At 42.2% G+C, this 25,829-nt stretch overlaps 2 protein-coding genes and 1 non-coding gene across 3 annotated transcripts; 1 reads left to right on the top strand and 2 right to left on the bottom strand.

Annotated features, from left to right (window-relative positions):
• Window positions 1-3,145: 3,145 nt before the first annotated feature.
• On the bottom strand, window positions 3,146-7,898 carry larp7 (La ribonucleoprotein 7, transcriptional regulator). Its single transcript, XM_073474970.1, has 13 exons — window positions 7,793-7,898; window positions 7,098-7,312; window positions 6,889-6,989; window positions 6,666-6,749; window positions 6,317-6,481; window positions 6,117-6,216; window positions 5,652-5,954; window positions 5,376-5,529; window positions 5,113-5,258; window positions 4,448-4,575; window positions 4,129-4,288; window positions 3,766-3,857; window positions 3,146-3,606 (listed from the first exon to the last, which is right to left on the bottom strand). Exons 2-13 carry the CDS (start codon window positions 7,297-7,299, stop codon window positions 3,529-3,531), a joined length of 1,713 nt encoding a protein of 570 aa, XP_073331071.1. The 5' UTR covers window positions 7,300-7,312; window positions 7,793-7,898; the 3' UTR covers window positions 3,146-3,528.
• A 724-nt stretch (window positions 7,899-8,622) lies between these two features.
• trnai-aau (transfer RNA isoleucine (anticodon AAU)) lies at window positions 8,623-8,696 on the top strand. Its single transcript has one exon. It is a non-coding gene; the product is annotated as a tRNA-Ile (tRNA).
• Window positions 8,697-9,232: 536 nt separating this feature from the next.
• Window positions 9,233-19,641, bottom strand: LOC141003318 (NACHT, LRR and PYD domains-containing protein 6-like). The gene is made up of 14 exons (XM_073474643.1): window positions 19,304-19,641; window positions 19,048-19,175; window positions 17,456-17,576; window positions 17,050-17,254; window positions 16,590-16,699; window positions 16,275-16,496; window positions 15,790-15,845; window positions 15,477-15,506; window positions 12,573-12,746; window positions 10,629-12,351; window positions 10,317-10,400; window positions 10,119-10,202; window positions 9,633-9,710; window positions 9,233-9,545 (listed from the first exon to the last, which is right to left on the bottom strand). Exons 1-14 carry the CDS (start codon window positions 19,609-19,611, stop codon window positions 9,233-9,235), a joined length of 3,636 nt encoding a protein of 1,211 aa, XP_073330744.1. The 5' UTR covers window positions 19,612-19,641.
• Window positions 19,642-25,829: the final 6,188 nt, after the last annotated feature.

The raw sequence follows: 25,829 nt of genomic DNA, 5'->3' as shown, positions 1-25,829 counted from the left end.
GTGGTAACGTTTATATATCGTTTTTGGCCAGGGCGCTGCGTAAAAACGCACGAAAAAAATCGCTCTTTCTGAGGTTTGGCACTCACTAAAGTGTCCAAATGTGAGAAAAGAGCGCGTCTTATTGACTGATTGTGCTCAATAGACATCCAGTGGTGAGAAGAGCCAGAGAGCCCAGCAGCACAGACTGCCTGTGTCCTCTCTTTACTGTCTGATGCCTTGAATTCTGATCAGTTGTTGGTGTATTTCTTGGATTTGCTCAGCACAGTGGCACACAAACCACCAGTGATTCACATTGAATTCCACTGGGGTGAAAAATGAAAACAAAAAGTTCTTTACTCTCAATATTGTCGCACTTTGCATCAAGCAAACACTGAGCAGCATGTCTGAAATGCATAATAATAACCAAATGTATTTCCCAGGCTTTGGCACATGCATCTGTCTTACATAAGAATCAATACAACAAGTGTTCTGTCTGTTAATGAATCAAGCCTGAAGGCTGCGATGTGAATTTAATGTGCACACTGTTGTCCTGAACCGGAGCTAGTTTTTAATGAAAAGCAATATCAGCCTCTATCCCTCTGCACCGCTCCTCGAAATGCCAAAATGTATTTCTGAGTGATTCCGATGACACTGAATAGAAAAGTCATCTCTCATATGCAGTCAGAATATTTTAATGGGGTAGGACTTCAAATATCCATAAAGCTCTCCAGACTTCTTAGTCCGGGTTCCTCTTTTCCAGCCTTTTTGCATTTTAATGCCCCTCTGTGAAAATACATCTTCACTCCAAATCACTCAGACTGACTGACACAGGAGCTCTCAACGTGGATTTGCATCACATTTTTACCAATTTTTACCCAATAACACCAGGTATTTCTCTCACAATAATGTGATTTATAACAGTTCTACATTCCTAAACTTAAAGTTCATGTCTGGCCTCTCATGTGGGTTGAGTCCATTATGCTAATCAGACATTATATTTTCTCTGGCATGCAATTTGGTGCTGTTTGAACTACATATACTAATGGAAATGTATTTTTCAGCAGGAGGGATGTTGTCAAATGTCACATCCAGTGGAAGAATATGTCCACAAAGGTACTCAGGAATGTACTGCTCGCAGTATGGAAATGCTTTTTTTTGCACAGAGGCAAATTAACATAAATTCAGTATTTGGCAGTGACAGCAAGGCTCTGAAGTTTTGTGTTTTGTTGCATAATCCGCAGGCTCGGAGTGCTTAACTTAAACTCATAATGCTTCGTATAATGAAGGGGGAATTGGAGAGATTTGGAGATGGTGAAGGCTCACAAACATGATGAGGCCTCATCGGGTAAAACACTGATATCTCCCCCAGAGCTGCAGCACCTTTGAGTGCAGGACAGATTCTCCTTTTGTGATTCTAATTGGTAGATTGAGTCCTCTGACCTCATCCAAAGAAATATGAATATTCAGAGTTTGAATTTCTTGGATGCCCCTAGGGTAGATGACACACGATAAAGTACCCTCTACGGTGCCCCGCTGCATACAGCTGGTGCATTTTCCCTTTCTTTGGCCCCCCTGCCCCCTCAAACATCCTGAGTCCACCACTGTGAGAGAGGATCAGATCATCGGATGAGTGCAAACTACTGTAATGTCTACAAATATCAATAACACACGATAACACACAAGACTGACATTGTCATCCGTCATAAACATGAAGGAGTCTTTACGAATGTGTATGACTGTTGTCATGAAGTATCATTCATTCAACTGACTCATATCTATCCCATTTATTTATTTATTTATTCATCATATCATGGTTATAACCTTTGAATTATATGTTTGAGCTCAAGGTCTTCTCTGATCTCATGCCACACTGCAACAACTGTTGTGTTTAAACTTAATCCAAAGAAAAACTGTTATAATCTGATGTGGCCCTGATGGTCAACTCTATACATATTTTTTTAAAGCTTTGGACGCCATCTAGTGGACAAACACTGAAATGCATATGATCTTGTGTGTCCAATCATCCATAATTTAATATTTGTTTGTGGCAAAATCTCCATCAATACATCCGATGATGAATATTTCACAAGGTCAGTTTCCTTCCCTCTTCAGTGTGTGTGTGCATGTGTGCTTACATCCCTCCCCTCTGTTTTTTTTTTTTTTTTTTGGACATGACCGCAAGTGACAGATGGAGTTCCCGTTGCAGAATGCATGACGCGACTGCACCTTGCATATTCAGCACATTCAAAATGACAGTAAAAAAAGAATCATAATCTCGCTTGCTGCCATGTGATTTTAAAAGGGGCCACATTAAGGACTTTGTACCCTCCAAAAATGGCTCCTCCACTTTATGTAACACTGCTACCGGCCTGCTTCAGTCATTTACTGGTGCTTATTTGTAAAGGTTTAGACGGAGATCAGACACCAGAGTGCAACTAGTTACTCTTCACAATTACCTGAGGGGCTTGGATGACACTTTAAGAGGCCCGTCGGATGATTAATTTGACCAACATCACCACACGTGAACCCAAAATAAGCATTAGAAATAAAACTGCAATGAGAGGTTTCAAATGTGATCAGCCCAGGCCAGAGATCCCAGTGAAGTCCCAATATCATGCAGCTCTTCTACCCCTTTTGCTGTTTCATGAACCATATCCATAATTTGTGATGAGCCATCTCGGGCCCACCAAATCATCTCAGCTGCATGGTTTCTAACAGAAACTAAGGATTCCTCAAGGAAAGCTTTTACTGCCACATATTACCTCAGGTAGTTTCTACATTCACACTAATAAAAGCCATAAATGGAGTTGAGATTATGTAACGGCAGCTATTTTTATACCAGTAAGCATCTCACTGACACTACAAAGCACAACTCATATTGAGTGTTATGTAATCCACTATATTAAAGGCAATTTGTATCCAGTTAGACAGTGAAATGCGGTCTGTCCAAACATACTGTACATCCTCAACTGTATGAATGGTGTGTTTGCAACTAGGGCTGAACGACTTGCAAAAAAATTAATTATTTTGCAATTATTTTTGAAAGATATTGTGATATGACAACCTGACTTTTCAGTTTGTGTGTTCATGTTTTCAGTTCAGTCAGTATTTGAAGATGTTTGCCTATTATTACTGTGAGGAAAAAACATTCTCACAATAAATCCTGTAACTATCAAATAATGACATTTTATTTTTTTTAAAAAAACAACAAAAAGGGAAATACCTTCCAACGGTAAATTTCATGACTTGTCCACATCTTGACTGGGAGAACTTTGAAATCAATCATATTTACATCATAAAAAGAATATTTTTAAAAACTAAAAAGGCTTTCAATTAAAAAAAAAAACAGACGCCAAAATGTCTAAATGCATAGCAGCGCTCCATATTATCTCGGGGACTCCAGTGCAAAAGAAAAACATGGGGACATTTCTCACTAGTTTACACTTTACAAGTTTCTATTCAGTTCTCTTCCAGCTGAGTACAAATTAACACCAACTGTCCCCCTTCAGTCAGAGTCCACACAATTAAACATAAGGTTTTCCGCCGCTGTCAGTCTTCTTGGAAGCGGATGTGCTTATGGGCCTCCTTGGCCCGGGCGATGATGATTTTTTCAGCTTTGGATATGAGCTGAAGTGTGACAAGAGACACGACAGTAGATGTGATGGCAAATAACAGCCTCTTGTTTACATATTCACAACAGAATAACTGATCAATAATAGATTGTTGTGCACAGTAACATGTATGTATCTGTATTTTTCTAATTAAAAATTTAAAGGGCGAGCTCACCTTCTCCGTGCCCCGCTTCTTTTCCCTTGGACGATTCAACTTGACTTGGCGGTCTACGAGGATCTTCTGCCAGTACCTTTGCTCATGGTCACCTTTGAAAGGCATTAAATAAAAATCCAATCATTTTTCAAATTACATTTAACAATTATTTAGCCTTTAGAGTGGTATTTGTAACTATGAAACCTTCTTAAAAAAAAAATCAAACAAACTAATGGGTCCTGTACCGATAAATTATTTCCATTATCATCAATAATGAAAGTGCCATCTCAGTCATCCACATCCTCTCCTCAGCCGGAGAGCATTAGAGCTGCACACAAGCTACGCACGGACAATTTTGCCTTCAAATAAAAGAAGAATTCATACCTGAGAGAATCTCAAGCTTCCAGCTGTGCTCCTTCTGTAGCTCTGCTCGAGCGTCACTGACGACTTTAGCTTCCTCTGGGGTGTGAAAGCGGATGTAACCCTCAGCATCTCCTTCCAAGATGTCGATGTACGCCACCCGTGATACTTTGCACAGAGCATCCTGCACAAAATAATAAACAAACAAGTACGGTTAAAAAATATTATGATTATATCCTATTAAGGATCGTGGAAATTAATTTAAAAAATTAATAACAAAAGCAGCTTTTTAAATGATTTGATAATCAAATACAGATGATAATGAGAAAAAGTTATACTGTACTTTGATGAACTTCCTCACTGGTAGCGGCTTGTTGTCTGTAATCTTCATGATGACACCGCTGGTGAACTGCGGGCCGACGTTAGCTGGTTTCTCACTTTTCTTATCCTTTTCCACTAGAGGAGTAACAACTAAAAACATTCAAAACAAACAAACAAACAAAAACATTATTGCATTAAACAACACAGAATCTAAACAATCTTCTAATTTATTCTAACCAACAGCTGCGAGCCCCTCTAGCCTCTAAAAACATGTCAGTTATTACGGCCAACATGTTATTATTAAGTTTGGTTCGACGTTTTTGGAGTCATAGTGTTATCTTCACTGATTTTACTGCATTTAAAATGCAACAGCTCAGCACTGAAATGTTACAGTCGTGGTAAATGTCTGGAAAAGTTTTTAAAAAATTAAGACTTCTTTTCCACAAGAACCTGAATTTTTTGCTAAAATTCCAGGACACAAGACTTTCATTGTACTTGGAAACTTGAAGGTGTCAACATCCACACTTGGTTTCATACGATACAGTTTCCTGCACTGGGGAATGTCAAAACAGGTTCACTTGTGACATGAGAGGACAATGAGCTGTTCTTTTCCTTCTCCATATTTTAACAGTCTGCTCTGAGCGCCCCTGAACTCAAATTTCTGGTATTGGCGGAGACAAAACTCACTGATTTCTTCTTGAGGAGGGACATTGTCTGTCTCCATTTGACTCTTGTGCTCCCTGTGATCAATCTTATTAATGCACTTCTTCAGGGACGTCATACTCCGCTTCTGCAAGGTCATATACTCCTCCTTCAACTGAAGCCACTCCGTCCTTAATGTGAAAGAGGAAGAAAGACATCAGTCATTGTGTTCAACTAATTTTAGTTCCGACGTGGTTTTCAGTTACTTCATTCATTCCTGTTGTGACGTGATTAAAAAAAAACCTTACTTTGATAGAACCCGCAGTGGGATGACCTCCTCCCCGATTTTAAGTTTCTCCTTGTGTTTCTTGTTTCTCTTCCTCTTTGCCTTTACTGTTGAATCATCTCTGTTTTCTTTCCCGTCCTCAACACCTCTCTCTGTGTCGCTTTGAGCAGGTGGATCTAAAAAAAAAGGGGAATGACACAGTTAACAAAAATACTTGCTCATTGTTACACTGAAAAAAAAAGAGCATTCACTTCTCTCATTTGTGGATTATGGAGAATCAGATACTGTGAGCACTTACTGGTCTTTGTTTCATCGTTCCCCTTTTCTCCACTCTCACTGGTTTTCCTTATTTTAGATGGCACATCACTTTCGGACCCCTCTGCCGTATGTGACCGTCGCCTTTTTTTCTCTGACACTTTGCCAGGTGTCTTCTGAGTGGTGGCGACCTCCGGGTCAAACTCCACCGCTGCTGAGCGCTTCCTCTTTTGCTCAGAGGGTTCTGCGTCCATCGCCTGCTCATTGGCTTCTTCAGCAGGAGCCTGCACTGTGGCACCTTCCTTCTTTTTCTTCTTCTTTCGTTTTTTCTTTTCCTCTTCTTCACCTGCAGCACATGGATTTCAAGACGCGAGAATTGACACAACAATTCACATTAAGTGCTTTTTTTCTTGGTATCTTTACAGCATCAGATTCGTCATGAGTCAGGGATTATTATGTTTATAGGTGATATAGAGAAGCAGGGATTTGAAATAAATGCATTTTGTACCTGATGGTGGATTATCTGGCAGATGAAGGTGCTTCCCGCTTTTTGTCTTGGGGAAAACCCCCGGCTTCCTGGGAGCATCTTCGGGGGGATTGTTCAGCATCTGTCTCAAATATCAACATTTTCAATAAGTTTCCTTCACTGGACATGACCAAAAATTCAGATAAATTTAAGGCACCAGTGAAATATTCATCAGTTATCACCTCTATGGCTTTCTGTGCTTCCTGTATTTTCTCAAACTCTACGAAGGCAAAACCCTTGGAGTCATTAGTAGACTTGTATCTGGGGATGCTGACATAAACCACATTCCCGCATTTTGAGAACACTCTCTCTATCCAGCTGTGCGTCACATCCTTGGGCAAAAGTTCCTTGTAGAAAAAGAAAGAAATTATTTTGTGGTTTAAAATTCTTCAATCTGGCAGGAATACAGTGTCAAAATAACCAGCAAATGAGTATGTGAGTCACCCCAACATGAGGTATAATGAATTTAGTGTTGACTGCAAATTCTGGGAAAAAAATCAAATGAAAATAAGAACATAAAACTCTTTTTACCACATAGACTGTGCGGCTGTCGACGTTATCTGGCACATCTCCAATTGGAAGCTGACGCCTTACTTTATTTCCTTCCAGGTTAACCTGAAACAACATTAGAAGACATTTTTTGACCACTGCATTCACTTGACATTAGGTTGAAGCCATGTACAACCTCTAGAAATATTCAAATAATTGTTTGATGAATCATATAAAATGATTGACAAGATTCACTTCGCAGTACCTCAACTACAGATGAATTTCTCAGTGCTCTCGCAATCAGTTTGGTGTCAGGTGTCAGCTTCTTCATCCGATTGAAGTCCGCCAGCACAGATATATCAACATCTAAGACAAAGAACACTTTTAGAGCAATATTTATGACAAAATCCAACGTCTTGGCGTCAAAACCTGTATGAATGTAGTGGTGTACTGTTGTCATTGATAGACCCTTACATCCATCGTCTGAGTCATCGATGAGTTTTCTCAGAAAGCGGTCCTTGTGGAGGTTGACGTCTCCGAACCAGAACTCCACTTGCTTCTTCACGTCACACAGCAGCTGTTTGACTCGAGACCTCTTCTTTTTTTCCATCTCCTTGCTCTTACTGCTGGCTTCTGCTGTGCCAGCATCACCAGCTCCCCTCTCCGTGTCAATCATCGTGTGGCTGAGACTGCAACACAAGTCAGTAGCATGCACACTTACAAATAAGTTTCATAACTGCGTCCACTCACGTTTATTTTCATATAAAGACCATGCTAGTTGACTGAGTCACACTATGTGTAGTGCGTTACAGGGTTATGATTCACACAAGGTCAAATTCACAGTTATTAGCTCAATGACAGAGCCCCCACGCCATAATCATAGTCAATGGTGAACACGCCCCTTGAATAGTGTCAACAAATAAGTAAGATTAAGATTAGTTAGTAAAAAATGGTAGCTTCACATTTACCACATATTAAATAAGTTATCAGTGCCTGCTAAGATTAGCAAGCAGCAACGCTAGCAAACAGTTGTTGAAGTTAGTAGGTTAATTCGCGGGTACTGACATTTTTAAAAATGCTGCAGTCATTTTTTAAAAAGCCCACTGCATTTCAAAACCCGCCCGCCTTTCACTTAATACTGAACTGCAACAATAATTAAAAAAACTCACCCAATTTGAGACGAGGGGAAGGTCCAGTTTGACGCTCAACATGCACAAAAATAACAGAAAACAGTAGCTTGCTGGCTAACTTCACACGAACGGCTTCAGCTCGTTGAGGAAGATGTCGCAGATTGATGTCGTCACACCACAATCGACGCAAGCAATTTATACAACTTCCGGTGAATTACTCCAAAATAAAAGTCACAAATGCGTCGTATTCATAAGCGTTTCAACATTTTATTGACAATTGTGCAGAATTTACAATACAGCAGGTCGTATTTTGTAAAAGTGCATTAAACATTTAAGAACGAAATACAATGCTCCACACGAAGAGGAGATACAATTTACATATAAAGTAGACAACACGTCAACATTACAAAGTAGCTCAGTAAAAAAACATTTTAAATAGGTAATTATAAATAAAATGGTAGTAAACCTGGATAAATATGTAAATTAATGTCTGGTCAAACATAGTTACAGTTTTATAATTTCACATGACGTGGTTTGTGCTTTTATTTGGAAGAGAAAAACACCACATCCGGGCTCTCAGCCAGTTTGTAGTTTTATTAGCTTTTTCCAGTAACTTCAGGCATATCTTTTTCTTTTCTTTTTATAGGTTTTTTTTTTCAGATTATTCTTTTGTCTTGATATCTGTGTGTTTGGGGAAGTGGAAGAGAGGGGAACTGAACCTCATAACAACAGATTTACCTCGACTGTTTGCAAAGAAAAGAAAGTAATGTATGATAACTTATTTCACTTTCACTGACTGATAAACTATCACATATAGGAGGATTAAGGAGAATTTTTTTGGTTACATGTTGCTCCGTCTTGTGCCATCTGGCCGGTTAGCTCAGTTGGTTAGAGCGTGGTGCTAATAACGCCAAGGTCGCGGGTTCGATCCCCGTACGGGCCAGTGATCTCGCTTTTTTGTTTAGATACACAGTTGATAATGATATAATATGACATCACTGTCTTCCCCATGCTACTTACCATGGACTGCCACTTGCGACAGATGCTTTCATCAGCTGAATTGATGTTTCATAAAATGTAAGCCGTGTTTAGATGCACAATTAACATGTACATAGGCAAGAAGAAATCATATTGTTGATTTTGTTTGGTTTTGCTTCTTTTAACAACATTTCTATTGAAATGTACCTTTTTTCCCCACACAAAAACATACATAATCAATACAAACAGCATCACACATAAATAAAAATAAATTAATAATAATGTTAACACCTAAAATAACAGTATCACAACCATGACATACTAACAGGATGATGAATGCAGTATATTATTCCCCTACATAATGTGAAGTGAAGGATGAAAGCTCTTTAAGCCACAAAGAAACACTTTTGTGGGCAGTTTGTTCCACACAAAGCATCCAACAGACGTTTGACCCATATTTTATAGCTTATAACTTGAGGCTGGTGTAGATGTCTCTGTCTGTCAGGGGTCCAAAATGCTCTCAAACTTTTTGAGCTTCTTGCACATGTCGTCCTCGGTGCAGCACTCGATCCTGCTGGTGATGAGCTGCGATAGCTCCTTGTAGAAGGTCTTTGCCCACTGGGCTTCTAAGCAGTGGACGGATACGTTGCACACTTTGTGGAGTACCATCACCAACTTCTCATTGCTGCTGACCTTACACCTTCTGAAGACCCATGCCCCCCACTCTTCCCATGTGTTGTCATCTGTGAAGTTCACAGTTATGCTTTCTTTGGTGCACAGGGACTCTGTGTCAGTCAGGTCATTCCAAATGGCGCTGTGTGAACAGAAAGTCAACAGAAGAAAAATTAAATCATTGAAATATGGATTAAAAAATACTTATTAAAAAGAGTATTTTACTCACACAACTTTTGTCAGAGGTTTTGGGGTCAAGTCAGTGAGGGACAGCAGACCACTCTGGGTCACTCGGTTCCCCTCCATCCTGTAAGAGCAGACAACACTGTAACATCCTTAACAGTTTTAAATCTTCAAATATGAAAATATGTTCAGCATCTCTATCCCCTAAATTGTTGATAGAGGGGTCTGGATCTATCCCCGAGCTGTACTTGGTGCTCAATTATTAAAATCTTTTAAATTCAGATTCTAGTGCCCCAATTTGTGCCTGCAGAACAGAATTTGTTTCATCCATAGGGTAAGGCTAGTGTTGGAGTGTTGGTGTTTAAGAGACATCTTTGACGTCAACACTGTTGTTTCTTCACATTCTGTTGCTAATTCTTAGATATTGCACCGTGACTTGATCTGTGATTCAGACAGATACTGTGCATGGAAAGACCTTCATTTCCTCATAATGTATGAGGTGACTCAAACACCACGATAACAAGTTTCTTACCACAGCTGTTGAAGCTTTTGTTTCATCCGTATGGCATTAGTAAGAGCCAGTAGTTCATTGTCACCAATGTTTGTCCATCCAAGTCTAAAATGAGGAACAGAAAGTATGAAATGAATTCTCTCAAATGATTGGTGATTGTACTTTTGACATCTTCTTAGTAGTGGTAATCTTTTTTGATACGTACAAAAACAATCTTACCCGAGGTAGGCTATACTTTCTGACTCTTGCAGCACATCAGCAATGACCTGAACTGCGTCCATATCGAGGTTGTTTTCTCCGAGCCTTCAAAATGAAATAGTGGAGTTATAGCATGACTCACATAACTTACTCACATCCTCAACCTGATGGTGCTGTGACGCTACATGCACAGCAATATGCCTTTACACCCACATTGAACTGTAAAGGTTAGGATAAATAACCTTACAAACCAAAGATAGAGCAAAGAAAACTCTATGTGATAGATACTTTGCAAAATGACATGACATAAACCTGATCTGACCTAAAACTCACCAAAGACTCTCACATCTGAGCAGCAGGGGCTGAATATCTCTAAGTGCCTCGTAGCTTACTCCTGTCCCTGTCAGATCCAGCTCTGATATTTTGCCCTTTGTGAGGTTAAGGAAGTATTTGATGGTGTTGTAATCCATTTGGGAGAGTGTTTCATCGCTAACATTAACTCGCAGTGTCTCCGGTTGTACAGCAAGTGCCAAAGAGGGGTCCTGTTGCTCAAACAGGCAGTGTAAGTGGTTTAAGATATGGGCCCCATTTTCACAGAGCATTGTAAGTTCTCTGATGAGCTTCTGGCGATAGGTGTCTACTTTTTCTTCATGGCAACGCAGCCCTACCTGCCTCGATAGAAGATGAGCATTGCGCTCAGAAAGGATTCCAGACAGGAAACGGTTGAAAAGGTCCAAATGTCCATAGTTGGACCCCTCCCCTGGACTTGCGCTGTGCTGAAGTGCATCAGGTAAAGGGTGATCCGTCACTGCACAATAAACTGCAGCAAAGAACTCTTGAACAGTAAGGTGCGCAAAGGAGTAGACCTCTTCAACGCAGCCGGGCTCTTGTGCCACTGTCTTGTCGAGGAAGGTGCTCACGAGGCTGCATCCCTCTAACGCTGCCACATCTGGGTCGCTGCTGTAGAACAGTGTTTGATGCTCCATCAGCTTCTGGAAGGCGAGTCGGCCCAGCTTCAGAACAACATCGGACAGCTGCTGGACAGCCGGTGCTTTTTGCTCTTGAAGAAGCGTTTCGGCTCTTGCTTGAGTGTGAGAGCGAAGCAAGGCCACCAGATACTGCACGTAAATGTCCGTCATGGTCTTGGGGCTCTCTCCACAGAGGTCTTTGCTTTCCTTCAGGATGCAGCACACAATGTAGCAGAATGCAGGTATGTAGCAGAGTGTCAGCATTAATTCATTCTCTGATACGACAGTGAACATGCGCCCAGCGAGGGCTCTGTCTTGGAAGTAGCGTAAGAAGAAGTCTTGAACTTCAGTCAAGGAGAAGCCAGCGATGAGCACGAAGCGGTCGATGCAGCCAACTGGGATGTGGTTGATAGCCGCAGGCCGACTCGTGAGCATGACAGAAGCGTTGGGCAGCAGTTCACCCTGCATCAGACTCCCAAAGACCTCCACCACCTCTGCGTCTTCATCCGGCTCAGACACGAATACGTCTACGTCGCAGCTCCTGTAGTGTCTGAACTCGTCGAAGCCGTCCAAGATGATCAGAAGTTTGTCGTCATTCGCTAAAATATTGTCCAGCTCCTTAGCCAGGTGCCTGTTTTTACGCAAGACCAGCTCCCGGAGGTTTGTAGGCTTGTCGATCAGATTCAAGTCCCTGAAGGTCATGTGGATGATGAAGTCAAATGCAAGATTGTCCCGGTTTCCCCCGAAATCGAACAGCATCTTCTGCACCAGGATGGTTTTGCCGATACCGGCCACCCCTGTCACCAGAACTTTCTTGACTGGACGGTTTCCACTTGTGCTTGAAAAGAGTTCAGCTGGTGCAATTTTCCTGTGGACCACCGACTTCTGCTGAAAAGACAGTCGGTTTTGTCCAAATGTCAGAATCTCGTGTCTTTTTACCTCCAGGGCCTGGTGTCCGTCGACCAACAACAGATTGACATAATGTTCGGAAAAAAGGATTTTCTCTCCGTGTCGAGTGTTGTAGAAGAGCATGCTTTCACTCCGGCGCCGGAGGACGTCCCTGTGCTTTTGTTTGACTTTGTTATACTCTGCAAAAGATAAGATTAGTTCAATTATTACAATTAGCTTCATGTCATTTCAAGTGTTTAACTCACATCGTCATTCCAAATATCTTTACGACATCTTTGTGGTTTGGATTGCATACCTTTGGACTGACGCTGATCTTCATCACCACCTCCACCTCCCCCAAAATGCGTCTGTGCTTCTTGTTGATGGCTGACTGAAAGAAAAGTCTGAGCTGCTTCCTCGCCTTTACACTCCAAGATATCCAACACTTTCCTTACTCTTGCCCGGGGCCCCAGCTGACACAACACCTCCTCGCGGTCATCCCGAGTGAACAGGTCCCGACTTACTAAGATTTCCAGCAGAGAGTCGATCCTCCCTTCCAGCTCGTCCACGAGGGAAGCTCGCAGCACCCTGATTGCTGTCAAACAAGAATTACAACAGTCCTTTTCCACCATAACTGGTCTGAAGTAATCCTCAGCACAAATCAGATAAAGTACAGTTATAAACAGCTGTTTATAACAACAGCTGTTGGTGCCAGTTTGAATCGTAGTATCTCAATGTCGTAAAGTGAATTTCCTCTCATATTTTGGAGGGCTCCTGTGTGTGCCTGTCCTGAGCTGAGCAGAAAGTGTGCACAGCAGGCAGTGAATAAAGAAAGAGGAAGTGCCTTCCCCTTGAATGATGACTGGTTGAGTCACAGTTGTCTGTTTCATTAGAGAACCAGAATCACAGTATCTTTTATACTGTCCAAGTTGAAATTCATGGATTAGTGTAATGGTTTGGCAGAAATTGTACCAAGTTTGAGCACTTTGATGAGTAAATTTAGATTTAAAAAAAAAAATCATAACAAAAGAGAAAACCACAACAAACAGATTATAAAAGGAATGTATTTGATTTTATTTAATGATTAACCAGGCATGAGCAGAGAGCAACACATCAAGTCACCAGCAGAGGGTCCCCATTGCATGCACATCAAATAACCAAATAAACCTGTAGGGAAATGAATACTTAAAAACCCACCACTGTATTTATTTACAAAACTATGCACAAGAACACACATGAAAATAAATAGTTAAAAGGACAAAACAAATATCTACATAACTTAAGAGCATAAGTAATATGTTAATTGTTTTCCTCTCATGAAATCAAATCATCACAACTTAATGAAAAGCCAAGTAGTCTCCTGCTTTAGGTACGTATACTGCATGTTGCACTTGATGATGACGTATTGTGAAACCTAGGACAATCTCAAAAAGTGCAAACCCTGTCTATCTGGCACAGAAATGTGAATATTGTATTGTAATGATGATCTAAACCAATATCCAAATATAACACAGAGGTCATACTTACATATTTTAAGTTCAACTAAAGCCTGGCTCACACTACAGGAGTTTTAATAAGCGAGTCTCAATTCCAGGTCGTCAAATATAGACTTAATGCGTCTGTATTTGATGACCTGGGAATGAGACTCATTAATCAACTACCTTACACATTGCACCTTAAACACAGAATCTGTGAATCCCTTATAAATACCAGATAGTCTGGACTGAACGTCAGTACACACCACATTTCCCTACAATTTGGGAAAAACTCCAGTGGTCTGAGTCTGGCTTAACACTGTAATCTGTCCAGGGAAGAAGATTTACATAAGAACTGTCAAATGAAAAGTCTGTTGTCATCCTAAAATGTCACATTAAAAAGAAAAACATTTTTGGCGGACAGGATGAACTGAGCTTTATTAGCTCAGCGAGGAACTATCGTGCTCACCTCACGTTTAAACGTGCTGTAGCATCACAAAGTGGTTAAAGGGACATTTGAACAAGTATCTTTCTAAGAGATACCAAAATCACGAAACATAAACAATGTAACTTTACAAAAAAACTCCACAAGCCATGTTCTCAACAAAGACTTGGATGAGTTGAGTGCAAAATAAGTGTCTCATTTCAATAATTGACTTGCTTCAGTCATACACCTCCATAGTGCAACCCATGCAAGATAAATCTTCATCTTCAGCCAAGAATCCACTTTAAAGGTGCACTATGTAGTTTTGGGGAAGACATTTTAATCAGAAAACAAAGATCTTCATTGACTGACTGATATTAAATAGTTTGAATTTCTTCACCAAAACTACATATTGCCCCTTTAAACGCCTGCGATCCTGATTCATTTTCTCTTGAAATGACTTGACCAATCATTGCGGTCAACATGTGCTAAATGACCCAAAATGACAGCACAGATGATGATTTATTTCCCAGGTGGCTGATACCAAATGTGTATCATTTATCAAATATTAGGCCTTTTGTCATGTAACCCATTTATGTACAGCATTATGCTGTATTTCAGTTTATCCATACCTCATTAATAAAAGCTTATTTAGCATCAACACTATTTATCAGCATTGTTTTGGAGACCATTGCAATAAAGGCAAACACACAACTATCCAGTGGTTATCAAAGGTCGGGGGTTTACCCAGAAATCCCTGGGTATAACGTCGATCATTTAGTATATTAATTGCATTATTGTGTATTGTAAAATAAGCTGCATGATATTATGCACCCTGTTTTGGACATGACATGATGGTGCTAAAATAGAAAATGGTGATGCACACACCCTGAAACCACACTAGATATCATCAATGTGGAGGTTGTTATTCACCAGTGAAACGTTTCTGTATGAGTTCCCCTTTATGAAACAAGGCAGTGACTACAAGTTTCTATTGTTCAGAACAGAAACAAGTCTTACCTGTATCCTGCTTTTACATAATTTAGGAAAGCTGTTGAAATGAACTCCAGATTTAGGAAAAAAAGAAGTAAAACTGAAACCTTCATTTACAGACACGAAACTCCTCTCAAAACTTTCAAACCCAAACCCACACTTGATATCTTTAAGGAGAGTTGATCACAGCCACAAACGTTCCTCCACACTCAGGTATCCCCATCCAAGACTGATCACTGGAGACAGGTGTGAGTGTAAGGATGGGGCGTAGAGCTTTCAAGTCTCTGCTGGCTGTCGGAGGATCTTCCCTGACCTATCCAGCTTGTTAACGGCCCTCGACTTGCGTCCCGGCCTCAGGTGTTTCGGCAAGAATGACAGCAGCGGCTCTTGAACTGGGGCAGCGGACAGAGCTCCAGCTGTCGAACCTTCTCACAGTACCTCGTGCTGTCTTGACACTCTCCTGCTGCAATACAGAGGTTACAATTTACTACACATACTCACTTTAAGCCTAACCACGTCATTCCCCAAGATAGAGCAGCAAAAGGGTTTTCTTTTAAACATTTTGGGGGATTATCTTTAAGCAGGTATTCCAGCCAGCCAGCACAATAAGATAATGGATTGGGAAATCTTTGGAAATCCCCAGGGATCCTTGAGGCGGTTCCAGGGGGTCCCCGGCAAAATAAAATCATTTCCCCCACTATAACTCAATTCAGTAACAGCGACATAATATATGAAGTGTTTCCCACACACATCTTTTACTTGGACGGTCTTCCCAGGTATATCAACGGCCACCCGAGCATATCTGGCGACCCAGTTTTATACTTTTTATTTTTGTGGACAATCTGCCGTCGCTCCCTCATCTACTGTCGTGATGTCGTACATAATTGATAGCATAGCATTCTCCACACACAGCTCACCTGCTGAAATGACAATGGAATCATGGGTATTTTCATGGGTGTTTTCTGACTGACTTTATAAAAAACTTACTGCTGATAAAGAAAGCAGGTAATGATGCTGGTTGAGGGAAAAATGAAAGGAGAGGCAGTGGGACATTACATCGTGTTGCTAAAATATGCCTTTTTACATACATTTACATAAACAGCTTCATCAACATACATAGTGCAGTTAAACTATCCTAAACCATCATGTTGTGTCACTACGCAACACTTTCCACAACTACAGTTACAACATCACTTGTCTCCATTTCCCCATTACATCTGCTTTTTCTCACCTCTGCCACAGGTCAAAATATTGCATCGCTGCCAGCTGGGAGGGCGAGGCCTCCACATGCAATGATGCTCCCGTGCGGCCTTTCCGGTCCGACGGTGCGCGCAGGTCACATGGCGTGACTGGAAACCATGGCGTCCGCAGGTGGCGGTGCACTGCGTCCATGCCCCTACATGCCAGTGAAGGGCGCAGGCCTCTGTGGAGCAGTTCTTCACAGAGCTGGGCCTACATCACAATAATGAAGAAAAGGGTCTAAAAGTTGGCATTGTATAACAATTGTTGATATACAATATACACATATTGTGTTATCCATATTTACCTCTGGAGTCCACTGCACATCTTATGAGAGACTTTGGTGGCATTCGTGTCTTGGCAGTAAACATGGCGGTGCTGCGTGGCTACACTGGGACCCACACATTGACCGTGACACTAAAAGAGGAGAGTTCATCAACTATTATTATTATTTACTACAAACAAGTTCAGTTTTTAATCTAAATTATGCCTCATGATAAAGGTTTAGTTTATATTTTAAAGTGGGGGCTACTTTATTCATTAGTTTTAGAGACAACATCATTTTCTAAGAGGGAAATTCTCATGATGCAATCGACAAAGATGTGACAGGACTTCCCTAACTGCAGGAATAATTTCTCTCAAAATAGATAAGGAAGTATCAGCTCGGTGCTTCCCCCTGAAATAACCCTAAAAAAACCAAAAACAAACCTGACATTTAATTCAGCAGTTGAGAAACGAAGGGATATGGTCAACCTAAGTAGACTCACCGGTCCCCAGTGGGCAACAGCCCATCTGGCACAGGGCAGCTGGTTGCACTGCCTGGTCTGTGAGGGTCTCCTCCCTGTGCCGAGGCAGTGCTGGCTCCCCACCTCTCTTGATCTGCCCTCAGGACCCTTCGTGCAGCGGACACTCCTGGTCTGGGAGCCACCCCCACAGCTGGCTGAGCATGATGACCAAGGATCCACTCGCCACCTAATCCAACCACAGAGCGAGGAAAAATGGACTATAACCTATATAGTTCAAAAACATATCAAAAAGATTCTGTACACACACACACACACACACACACACACACACACACACACACACACACACACACACACACACACACACACACACACACTTTGGAGGCCTGGTATCCAACTGGAAAGACATGTAGTAACAGCAACCTACCTGAGGGGGCAGGCTTGTCCATGGCACGGCTCAGCTGACTGGCTGCTGTTACTTCTCTCAGTGCAAACAGGTCCATGTGTTCCCATACCGTTACCTTGGGCACAGTTTCTTCCTTTGCCACCTGAAAATACAGTTTTAAAAAAGGATATCTTAGTGCAGAAGTCAGAAGAAGATGGCATTTTTTTAATCTATATCATATAATGTTGATTAAAGTTTCAGTGTCTCTGTTGATGTGCTAAAGCAGACTTACTGCAGTGATCTTAGCAGCTCTGCGAGGACGTTCACAAGCCTTAACTCTTAGGATTGCATTCTTAAGATTGCTGAAGTGCATCCATTAGATGTGACCTTCAACTGAGTTTGAATTAAAAAATATAAAGTAATGCAGATCGGACATTTCTCAGCACTTTCTTCCTGTCCGTTTAGATTAGCCGAATGGGGTGCACCCGCTTAATCTTCTTTGAAACGTTGCCTGGAACCTCTAATTGTTGTCGTATGGGGAGGAAAAGTGCTGGAGTGTCAGGAAAAACCCGCTTTGATGAAAATGCAGCTAGGTTGAGACCGATCATGCTCAGAGGAGACGAAGGACAGCGCAGCTCGGAGATGACCCGAGCTGCGGCACGCTCCGGACATTCCCCATCACTGACTCAGCCAGATGAGCCACTTGGGTATGGAGAAGCTTACTGTATATCTGTGCCTGTGGTTGTGCCTGTGTGTGTTTCTCAGTTGAAAAGAATGCTTTCCCAGAATGTCTAAGCCTGAACCACAAAAGAACAACACATATTACTTTAAACTGGACTACATGACAGTATATTAGGACAAACTCAACTTGACGTTACAGAACTTAACTATGCCATTTTTAAGGTTCGTACATTTATTTTGCATTTTTACTAGACATTGATTTTACTCATACTGTTCATTTCTGCAGCACCTCTATTCACCCTCTGTCGAAACATGGTTATAATGCCCGTCTCTTTACCTCTGGTCAGAGCCAGGTGAGCTGTTTCCCCTCTTTTTCCATTCTTTATGCTATGATAAGCTAATTGTCTCCTTGCTCTGGCTTCTTAATATACAGATATCAAAGCGGCATCAATCTTCTAACTCCTTGCAAGAAAACAAGTAAGTGTGCAAACTAGTCGGTTATAAACAAAAGTTATGTTTTCATTCATTGTAACTCACCGAAACAGTGAATGAATGTTATACCCTTAAATTCCAACGTCTTAAAAAACATTTGCAAATGTTTTTTGAAATGGTTCATTGTTTGCGTCCATGTTTGCTTACTAGTAGTCTTCTTCCTTGCTTTTATTGGTGCATTGCTACATTTCTTAGCACGTTCCTGCCACTAACAGTTGTTCAGCAGTGTAGCCTAAAGCCATGGGCGCGAGTTTTGTATTGTTGTGCACAGGTGGGCCTTCTGGTAAATATATTGCTCCATATAGCTACTGCTGGTCACAAACTCTGCAGGGAACCTTTAAATATTGCGTATCTTAAGGCAATAATAGCTTTATAGCAATAAAACTGACTATTCGCTTACATCTCCGATTGCCATTTATTCAAACATGCTTGTAGCAACATTCTGTCTCCGTCGACCTCACCTGTAATCTGCAGCAAAGACGAAAGAGACGCCGAACCATGACGGTTCCTTGCAGTGCAGGTGTACAGACCCTCATCCACCTTGCTGGGAGACTGAATCCTCAGTGAGCCGGTGGGCAACAGGCCTACTCTGCCAACACAAAGACAACATAACCACTGACTCTATGACAATTATTTCTAAGCTACTTTTAAACAACAAAATCTGAAGTTTTGTTAATGCCTTTTGCACAAAAATTCAGATTTAAGGGTAGTTCTTACCTGCTGTTGTAGTGCAACTCTTTTCCATTCTTTGTCCATGTTCGGGACGGCTCAGGGTTCCCCAGTGCTTCACACCTCAGCTCCAAACTAGAAGTGGGTTTCTGCACCATAACTGGCACTCCCACATAAACTATCATGTCAGCTGACGGCACTGCTCCGACCTTCCTGGACCGTTGGATGATCACCGGGTTTCTTGGCCTGGATGTGTGTGCTTTGATGTTCGGTTTGTAAAGGAGAGGAACTTGCGTGGAGGATTCTGCACTTCCTGGGGGATGAAGAGTAGACTCATTGGTTTCCCCTTGAGTCATGGTGAGCTCACTGAGCAGTTGAGCGATGAGCTGTTCCCCCCATGGTCCTCCGAGGCCTTCAGAGAGGTTGTGCGTGATCTCATCCAGCCTGTGGGCATCGGCGGTGAGTACGAGCAGGCTCGAAAGTTCTGAGCTGTCATCTTCCAGGGTTGATCTGTTCTTTTCACTGGAGTGTTGTTTATCAGCAATGTCTTTTCCAGCTTGGAGAGAACCTTTGAGTTCAAGCAAATGCTCAACTATATTGTCGTATTGGTTGAGGGAGATGGGTAGCTCCTGGAATCTTTCTCCTGATGAGGACAGATCTGGCTGCCCAACCTTTTGCTGTCCATCTGTGCCATGACGCCATGACTCTGGGACAGAGAGCTTCTGCTTGCTGCCGATAATTTGCAGGACAAAATGTTCTTGTGCCAGACCCGCGACGCACGTGTATATCCCTGCATCTGACGCACGAACCTGCTGAATCTTCACGTATCCGAGTGATGTTATGGAGACGTGTGGAAGGCTGACCAAGGGCTTTCCGTCCTTCAACCATCGGATGTGGCCCTTGCGGAAGTGGCGGGTTGGGCAGCGAAGGACCACAGTTGTCCAAGGGAGAAGGTAAGCGTAACCTCCCACTACCAAGTGCAACTTTTTGCCCTTCCTCCACTGGATATACACCTTCCTCTGGGCCAGTATGGTAGGATCCGCCTTGACGGACTCTGTGATCACATTAACAGGATAGGTGAAAGGCATGATTATTCTGTCAAGCAAAGTAAATTGACACAACTTAATTTCCTCCCTTACAAATTGATAAAATAGAGCTGAACAGAGGGTCCCTTACTCTCACAGAGCCTGAGGGAGCATGGCCGGATTCTGGTGGGCCGTTCCATCAGGGAACAGTTCTCAGGTTCTACGTTCCAATGTGTCCCATCGTCCCCTTGTTTTCTGCAGACTGCCTGTAGTCTTTGAATGCCACTTCCACAGGTCACTGAACACTGGACAAATAAACAATGTTGTAAGAAATTGAAATGAGCAGACCCTGTATACTTTTACTTTGACTGCTTTAAAAAGGTCAATTGATGCCTTGAGGAAAGTCTTACTGTACCTGTGACCAGTCCGTTGTGACCCATTGAGGTGGGCACTCTTTCTTGGCACAGGGCTGCTGGTTTGAAGGACTCTTGGAAGAGCAAAAGGTGTCAGGCAGCTCCAGGATGCTGCCATCTGCCAACCGCTGTTTGCACAAGACCTGCCTCCTTTGAAATCCACCGCCACAGCTCCGGGAGCACTGCAGCAACAAAAATACTATGCTTCAGTCGTCAGGCGTAATTGCTTTGCCAGGTATTTATGGTGTTGAACTTCCGAGGTGAGATCCTTTACCTGTCCCCAGTCATGCGAGTCCCACGTAGGAGGGCAGTCAAAGCGGTTGCAGGCTTGGACAGGACTGGGCTTGGGGTTCTGACAGTCTTCATCCCTCAAAACCTCAGTGCGGTTGCTGTCCCGAGAGGGTCGGTGAGTACACGCCACAGTCCGGGTCATTAGACCAACCCCGCAGGTAGCAGAGCATGAACTCCACTCTCCAGTTTCCCACCTGTGAACACAATGTTGATCATCATAGTACTGTCATGATTTTTCAACTCTTAACATTTGTCTTTTCTATACATATATACGTATCCCATTATCCAATCTATAAAGGACTGCAGTCCGGAGTTCAGTCAGAGAGCTTGATGTTTTTACCTGATCCCATGAGAGGACAGTCTTATGAATGTGTAAATTCATGAAAGTGAATACAAGTGAAAACGAAAAGAGTGATTCATGGGGCCGGATCCTGGCAGAGAAACATTAAATCTCCCACTGAATTTATTGATATCTGAGAAATCCCTGTGGCATTACTTCTGCACTCGAATTTTCCCAATGACCTCCGTGGACCAATATTAATTTTGTTATCCAACAAAATTTCATACAGGGTGATTAATCCAGCATCCAAGTTTGCTTAGTATTTTTAATCCAATCTTGAAAGTGACGCAGTATGTGTCTGTGTAGAAGCAATGCCTTTAAACACATCTAAAAGCTTTGGCCTTGACCAACATGGCAGCAACTTTACTTCTTGCTTGACAGATTAGGTGATATTTCAAAACTATTCATATTTACTCAAGGGTCGAGGGACTGAGGAGAATTGGGAATGAAGCTTGTTTCGGATCGGTACTATGCTCACAAGCCAAATCCTATGGCTGTTTCCCTTCAGAGGGAACTGTATCCAAAGAGTGTAGCTTAATACGGGAGGGTGAGGAGGCCTCAGGGAGGGAGTAAAGGGCCAAAGGAAACAAGTCCAATACAGCGTTTGTTGTGCCTGAAAACAAGACTCAAGGCCTGGAAAAACAGGCAAGGGCAGGCTGCAGGCCTCTGGGTTTTCTGACAAGAGTGTGAGTGGTGGAACACCGACACTGCGCACGGTGTTAACTTGAAACGTGTGGCCCACCGCAAAATCAACTCACCGTTTAGCCATGGCTCAGTTATATGGAACAACATGTCGTTACGCTGTTTAACCATTCAGGTATTTCAGTTTGATGAATTTTGTCTGCCCTCTCCTCAGAAAACAGTTAGTATTTGCAATTTCACATTTGAAATTCTGATGATGTTCATCCACTGTATTCAAGATTGAAGCCCAATGGATGGTTGTTGGAAAAACTGAAAAAGTTAATCTACTTCGTAGTTTCATTTCAGTAATTTTAACTTCAGCATGGATATATGTCATCCCAGAGGGTGGTTACAACAATTTTAGTCATCTTTTGGCCCTTTTGACTAGCCCAAAATGGACATGATATCCCTGATATTTCATTGTTTCCAGAAGATAAATCCTGACTTTTCCTCCAAGGGTTCCTTTAACCAACCTCTGACGGGTAGACCATCACTTCATTTGTTGAGCACATTCATGGTCTTTAGTCTCGAGCCCTGCCTAGCAGTATTTAAAGCCCAAACTACAGCAGCAGAGGCCTTCTACATTTCAGTGCTGACAGAACCACTGAAAAATAATCTTGAAAAGATCTTCTGAGGACAATTTCACATCTGAGCCTAACAGGTAAAGCTACCACTGACATCTGATCCCCATTGTGTCTGATTCTGACCAGGTTCCACATGCTATCCCACTGGCTTCATTTCCTGCTCTCAGTGATACAACCATCCGTCTCTGTCATTCTGCTTCAGTATCACTTGGACTCAAGTGGCCTAAATGGTGATTTAATTGGCCCAAGCGGTTTAAACTGAGAGGGGTAACGTAGTGGATTAGAGGGATTTGAATCTCTTTTGTACACAACCAGTGATTAGAAGAGATTAATTGATTAAACTGGTGTCATGTGGGTTTTATTGATAGTCTGAAAGTTAAGCAGCTCCAGGTGTAGAACACATAGATGCATCATGGCTCTGGGAAACGGTATGTGAATGTCCCGGCTCTATATATCGCATATTTTGCTTTGTTACAGTCTTGGCAAACTAATAATGACCACAGCCAGATTTCAGTCCTGTTTTTAATTAACAGCCAAACCCTTTTTCCAAAAACACATTCTCTCCAAAATTTTTTTTAACAACATCCATTAATCAATCCTATGCACAAACTATTTTAAACAATGTCTAAAAGATAATGATGTAGGGTCTGATTTGTGGGATTTACCGTACCTTGGTGGGCAGGGCTGCGTTTTGCAGTCCTGGAGGAGTTGCGGGGGCCGTCGGGAGCTCACACACAGGCTCTGGTCTGCTGCCTCCCTGGTCTGCTTGTTGAGGCAGATGACTACCGCCTCCTGCACACCTGGGATTAGACAGCACAATTGACGCCCAAAAACCGTGAGGTATTTGTGCAGGGTTCAAAAAAACCCTGTGTCCCATATCTTCTAAGAGTGAAGGCAAAAATGCAAACACACTATACGTAAGCATCTCTTACCCTCACATACATATGGAGCATAGAATATAGCAAGCAGATATAGCGATGAAGCAGCCCAGATATTTGGCCCCTCAATGGAAGCAAGCAGTGGTTGTATCTAATGAGGCACGGTGAGCATCAAAACGGTGCGGCTCCCTGTTTAAGTTCAGGCCTGAACTGTGGATAAACTTAGAGGGTGTGATGTCAGGTCATGTTAAAAGCAACGTAACATAAATCTCAGAGTCTGCTTCTAATGTTGGGGACAATAACAGTGAGGCAGGCACTTCAAACGCCATAGCGGTGTGATGGTCCACAGGAGCGCAGCCCTCAGGGTGTGTATGTGACATCTGATACCGGTCTGTAATCATCCCCGAATGGGAGTTTGTTGGGTTTGGGTGGACGCGCACACAGACATTGACAAAAGCCTACGCCCATGTGCAGAAATTAAGTTACACATTAACGCACAGACTCACAATTGAGGCATACGGGCTTGGATGTGGAGGTGGGAAGATTAAAGTGGGCCTTGACGAATGTTGGCAGGATGTTTAGGAAAGCTGTCTCTGTCTGGCACGGCATTCACTGCTGCCGAGCGTCAGTGGTGTCTGACCTTAAGGGTTAAACATTCATCCATTATCATATAATATCATATAACTTACTTCTACTTCAAGGCCCATACTGGCATGGCTTTAGTCATCCACTGACATAAGGTCACCGGTTAGTGCTGTGATGTTTCATTTCAAGACAGAAACTGGGACAAATTCAGTGATGCTGGCGGACTGGGGTTAGCCCGTTTACAGAGCATTCAAACCAAGGAATATAATTTTATTTTTAATATTTCTAGATTAATGGGTATGGCAATTTTGGTCCACCACCACAAAAATTGGATGGATTACCATGAAATTTTGTATATACATTCATGGTCCCCATCCTGCTGACTTTGGAGATCACATGACTTTCTGCCACCTGAGGTTTTGTGAGTGAAATGTCTTTTAATCTTTTAAATTCTTTAGATGGATTGCCACAAAATTTGGTACAAATATTTATGTAAGGGATAATTCCTGATGAGATGTCCATTATCTGCGTCTGTGGAGTCCTTTAATTTCTGATTATGGACGCCTCCAAGAGCATCAACCCACTTATACCATGGTCACTTGCCAAAGAAAAAATTAAGACCATTAATTTATATTTTTATGCTTTTTTGCGATCAAAATATAAAGTTTTTCACAAGCAATAACTCCCTGGCAACACATGGAACAAGACAATCCCATGAGGTTCCAGTAAATTAGCCAGAAAGCTAACATTATGCTAGCAAGATTCAAGTCAATAACACTGGTATGGTTGCCAAACAGTAAATATAATTTGATGGTATGTTTACCAAGCCTAGCTAGCTAGCCAGCCATGTCACTGTCCCCAAATAAATATCAAGTAATGCCTTCACTTTTTGTCTACTGCCATTGGTAGGTCAAAAATTTCCCATCAGCCTCAGCCGTACTTTGCGTTTAGTGCAATTAGCAAATGTTGGCATGCTAACGTGCAAAAATAAGGAGGTGAAGATGTTAAACATACCTGCTTAACATCAGCATAATAGTGTTGTTAGCATGTTAGCATTTAGCTCACAGCACCTGTGTGCCTCAGTACAGCCTGAGAGAGCTGTTAGCATAGCTGCGGACTTACATAAGGAAAGGACAGGAATGCAAAGTATCTCTTCAGAATTAAAGAGGTAAATAAGGATCCATACCTCCACCACAGCTCTCTGAACACTCCGTAAAGCCCTCATACTCCCAGTCGTGCAGTTCCTCTCTTTCGGGTGTCTCTTCCTCCTCCTCCTCCTCCTTTTCGCTTTCTTTATCTTTGCCTGAAACACCAGAGCAGGGAGTACGATAGCAGGGCTGACTTGTTGCAGGTTTGACCCCCTCACACTCGTCATCGGGTAGGTCAGCAACGGTCTGGGAGAAGGACAGCAACACCTGGCACTTGACGGTTCGTTGCTGGATCCCGGCGCCACATGTCCTGCTGCAGGTCTGCCAGGGACCAGGGATGAAGCTGGAGACGAGAGCCAGCAGGATGATGAATCACACACATAAAAATATAAACAAATATGCTGTCCATTTAGCACAATTTACATACCTATGCAAAATATTTTGATAACAAATCAAAGGTTTTTGTGCAATACCCTTGTATCCAGATTTTAGTCATTTACAGTTCAAGTATTGATGAAATCCAGTCTTACTGATTTCATATAACAGCTGTGAAGCATTAGGATCGGCCACTCTTGGATAAACAGTTTTCATGCACATCCTTCCTCATCTTAAAGGATGGATCAGAGAAG

The sequence above is a fragment of the Pagrus major genome, chromosome 10 (genome assembly GCF_040436345.1).
Source record: "Pagrus major chromosome 10, Pma_NU_1.0".
In the NCBI taxonomy this organism is placed as follows: Eukaryota; Metazoa; Chordata; class Actinopteri; order Spariformes; family Sparidae; genus Pagrus; species Pagrus major.
This window is presented reverse-complemented; position numbering and strand designations above follow the sequence as displayed.

Coding starts and splice junctions, on each gene's coding strand:
- larp7 (XM_073474970.1), bottom strand. CDS start 7,299: ATGATTGACACGGAGAGGGGAGCTGGTGATGCTGGCACAGCAGAAGCC. Junction 6,990..7,097: donor CGATGACTCAGACGATGGAT/GTAAGGGTCTAT, acceptor TCTTTGTCTTAG/ATGTTGATATATCTGTGCTG. Junction 5,259..5,375: donor CCACTGCGGGTTCTATCAAA/GTAAGGTTTTTT, acceptor TTTCACATTAAG/GACGGAGTGGCTTCAGTTGA.
- LOC141003318 (XM_073474643.1), bottom strand. CDS start 19,611: ATGACTCAAGGGGAAACCAATGAGTCTACTCTTCATCCCCCAGGAAGT. Junction 16,700..17,049: donor CTGTTGCCCACTGGGGACCG/GTGAGTCTACTT, acceptor CTCCTCTTTTAG/TGTCACGGTCAATGTGTGGG. Junction 16,497..16,589: donor ATGTGCAGTGGACTCCAGAG/GTAAATATGGAT, acceptor TATTGTGATGTA/GGCCCAGCTCTGTGAAGAAC.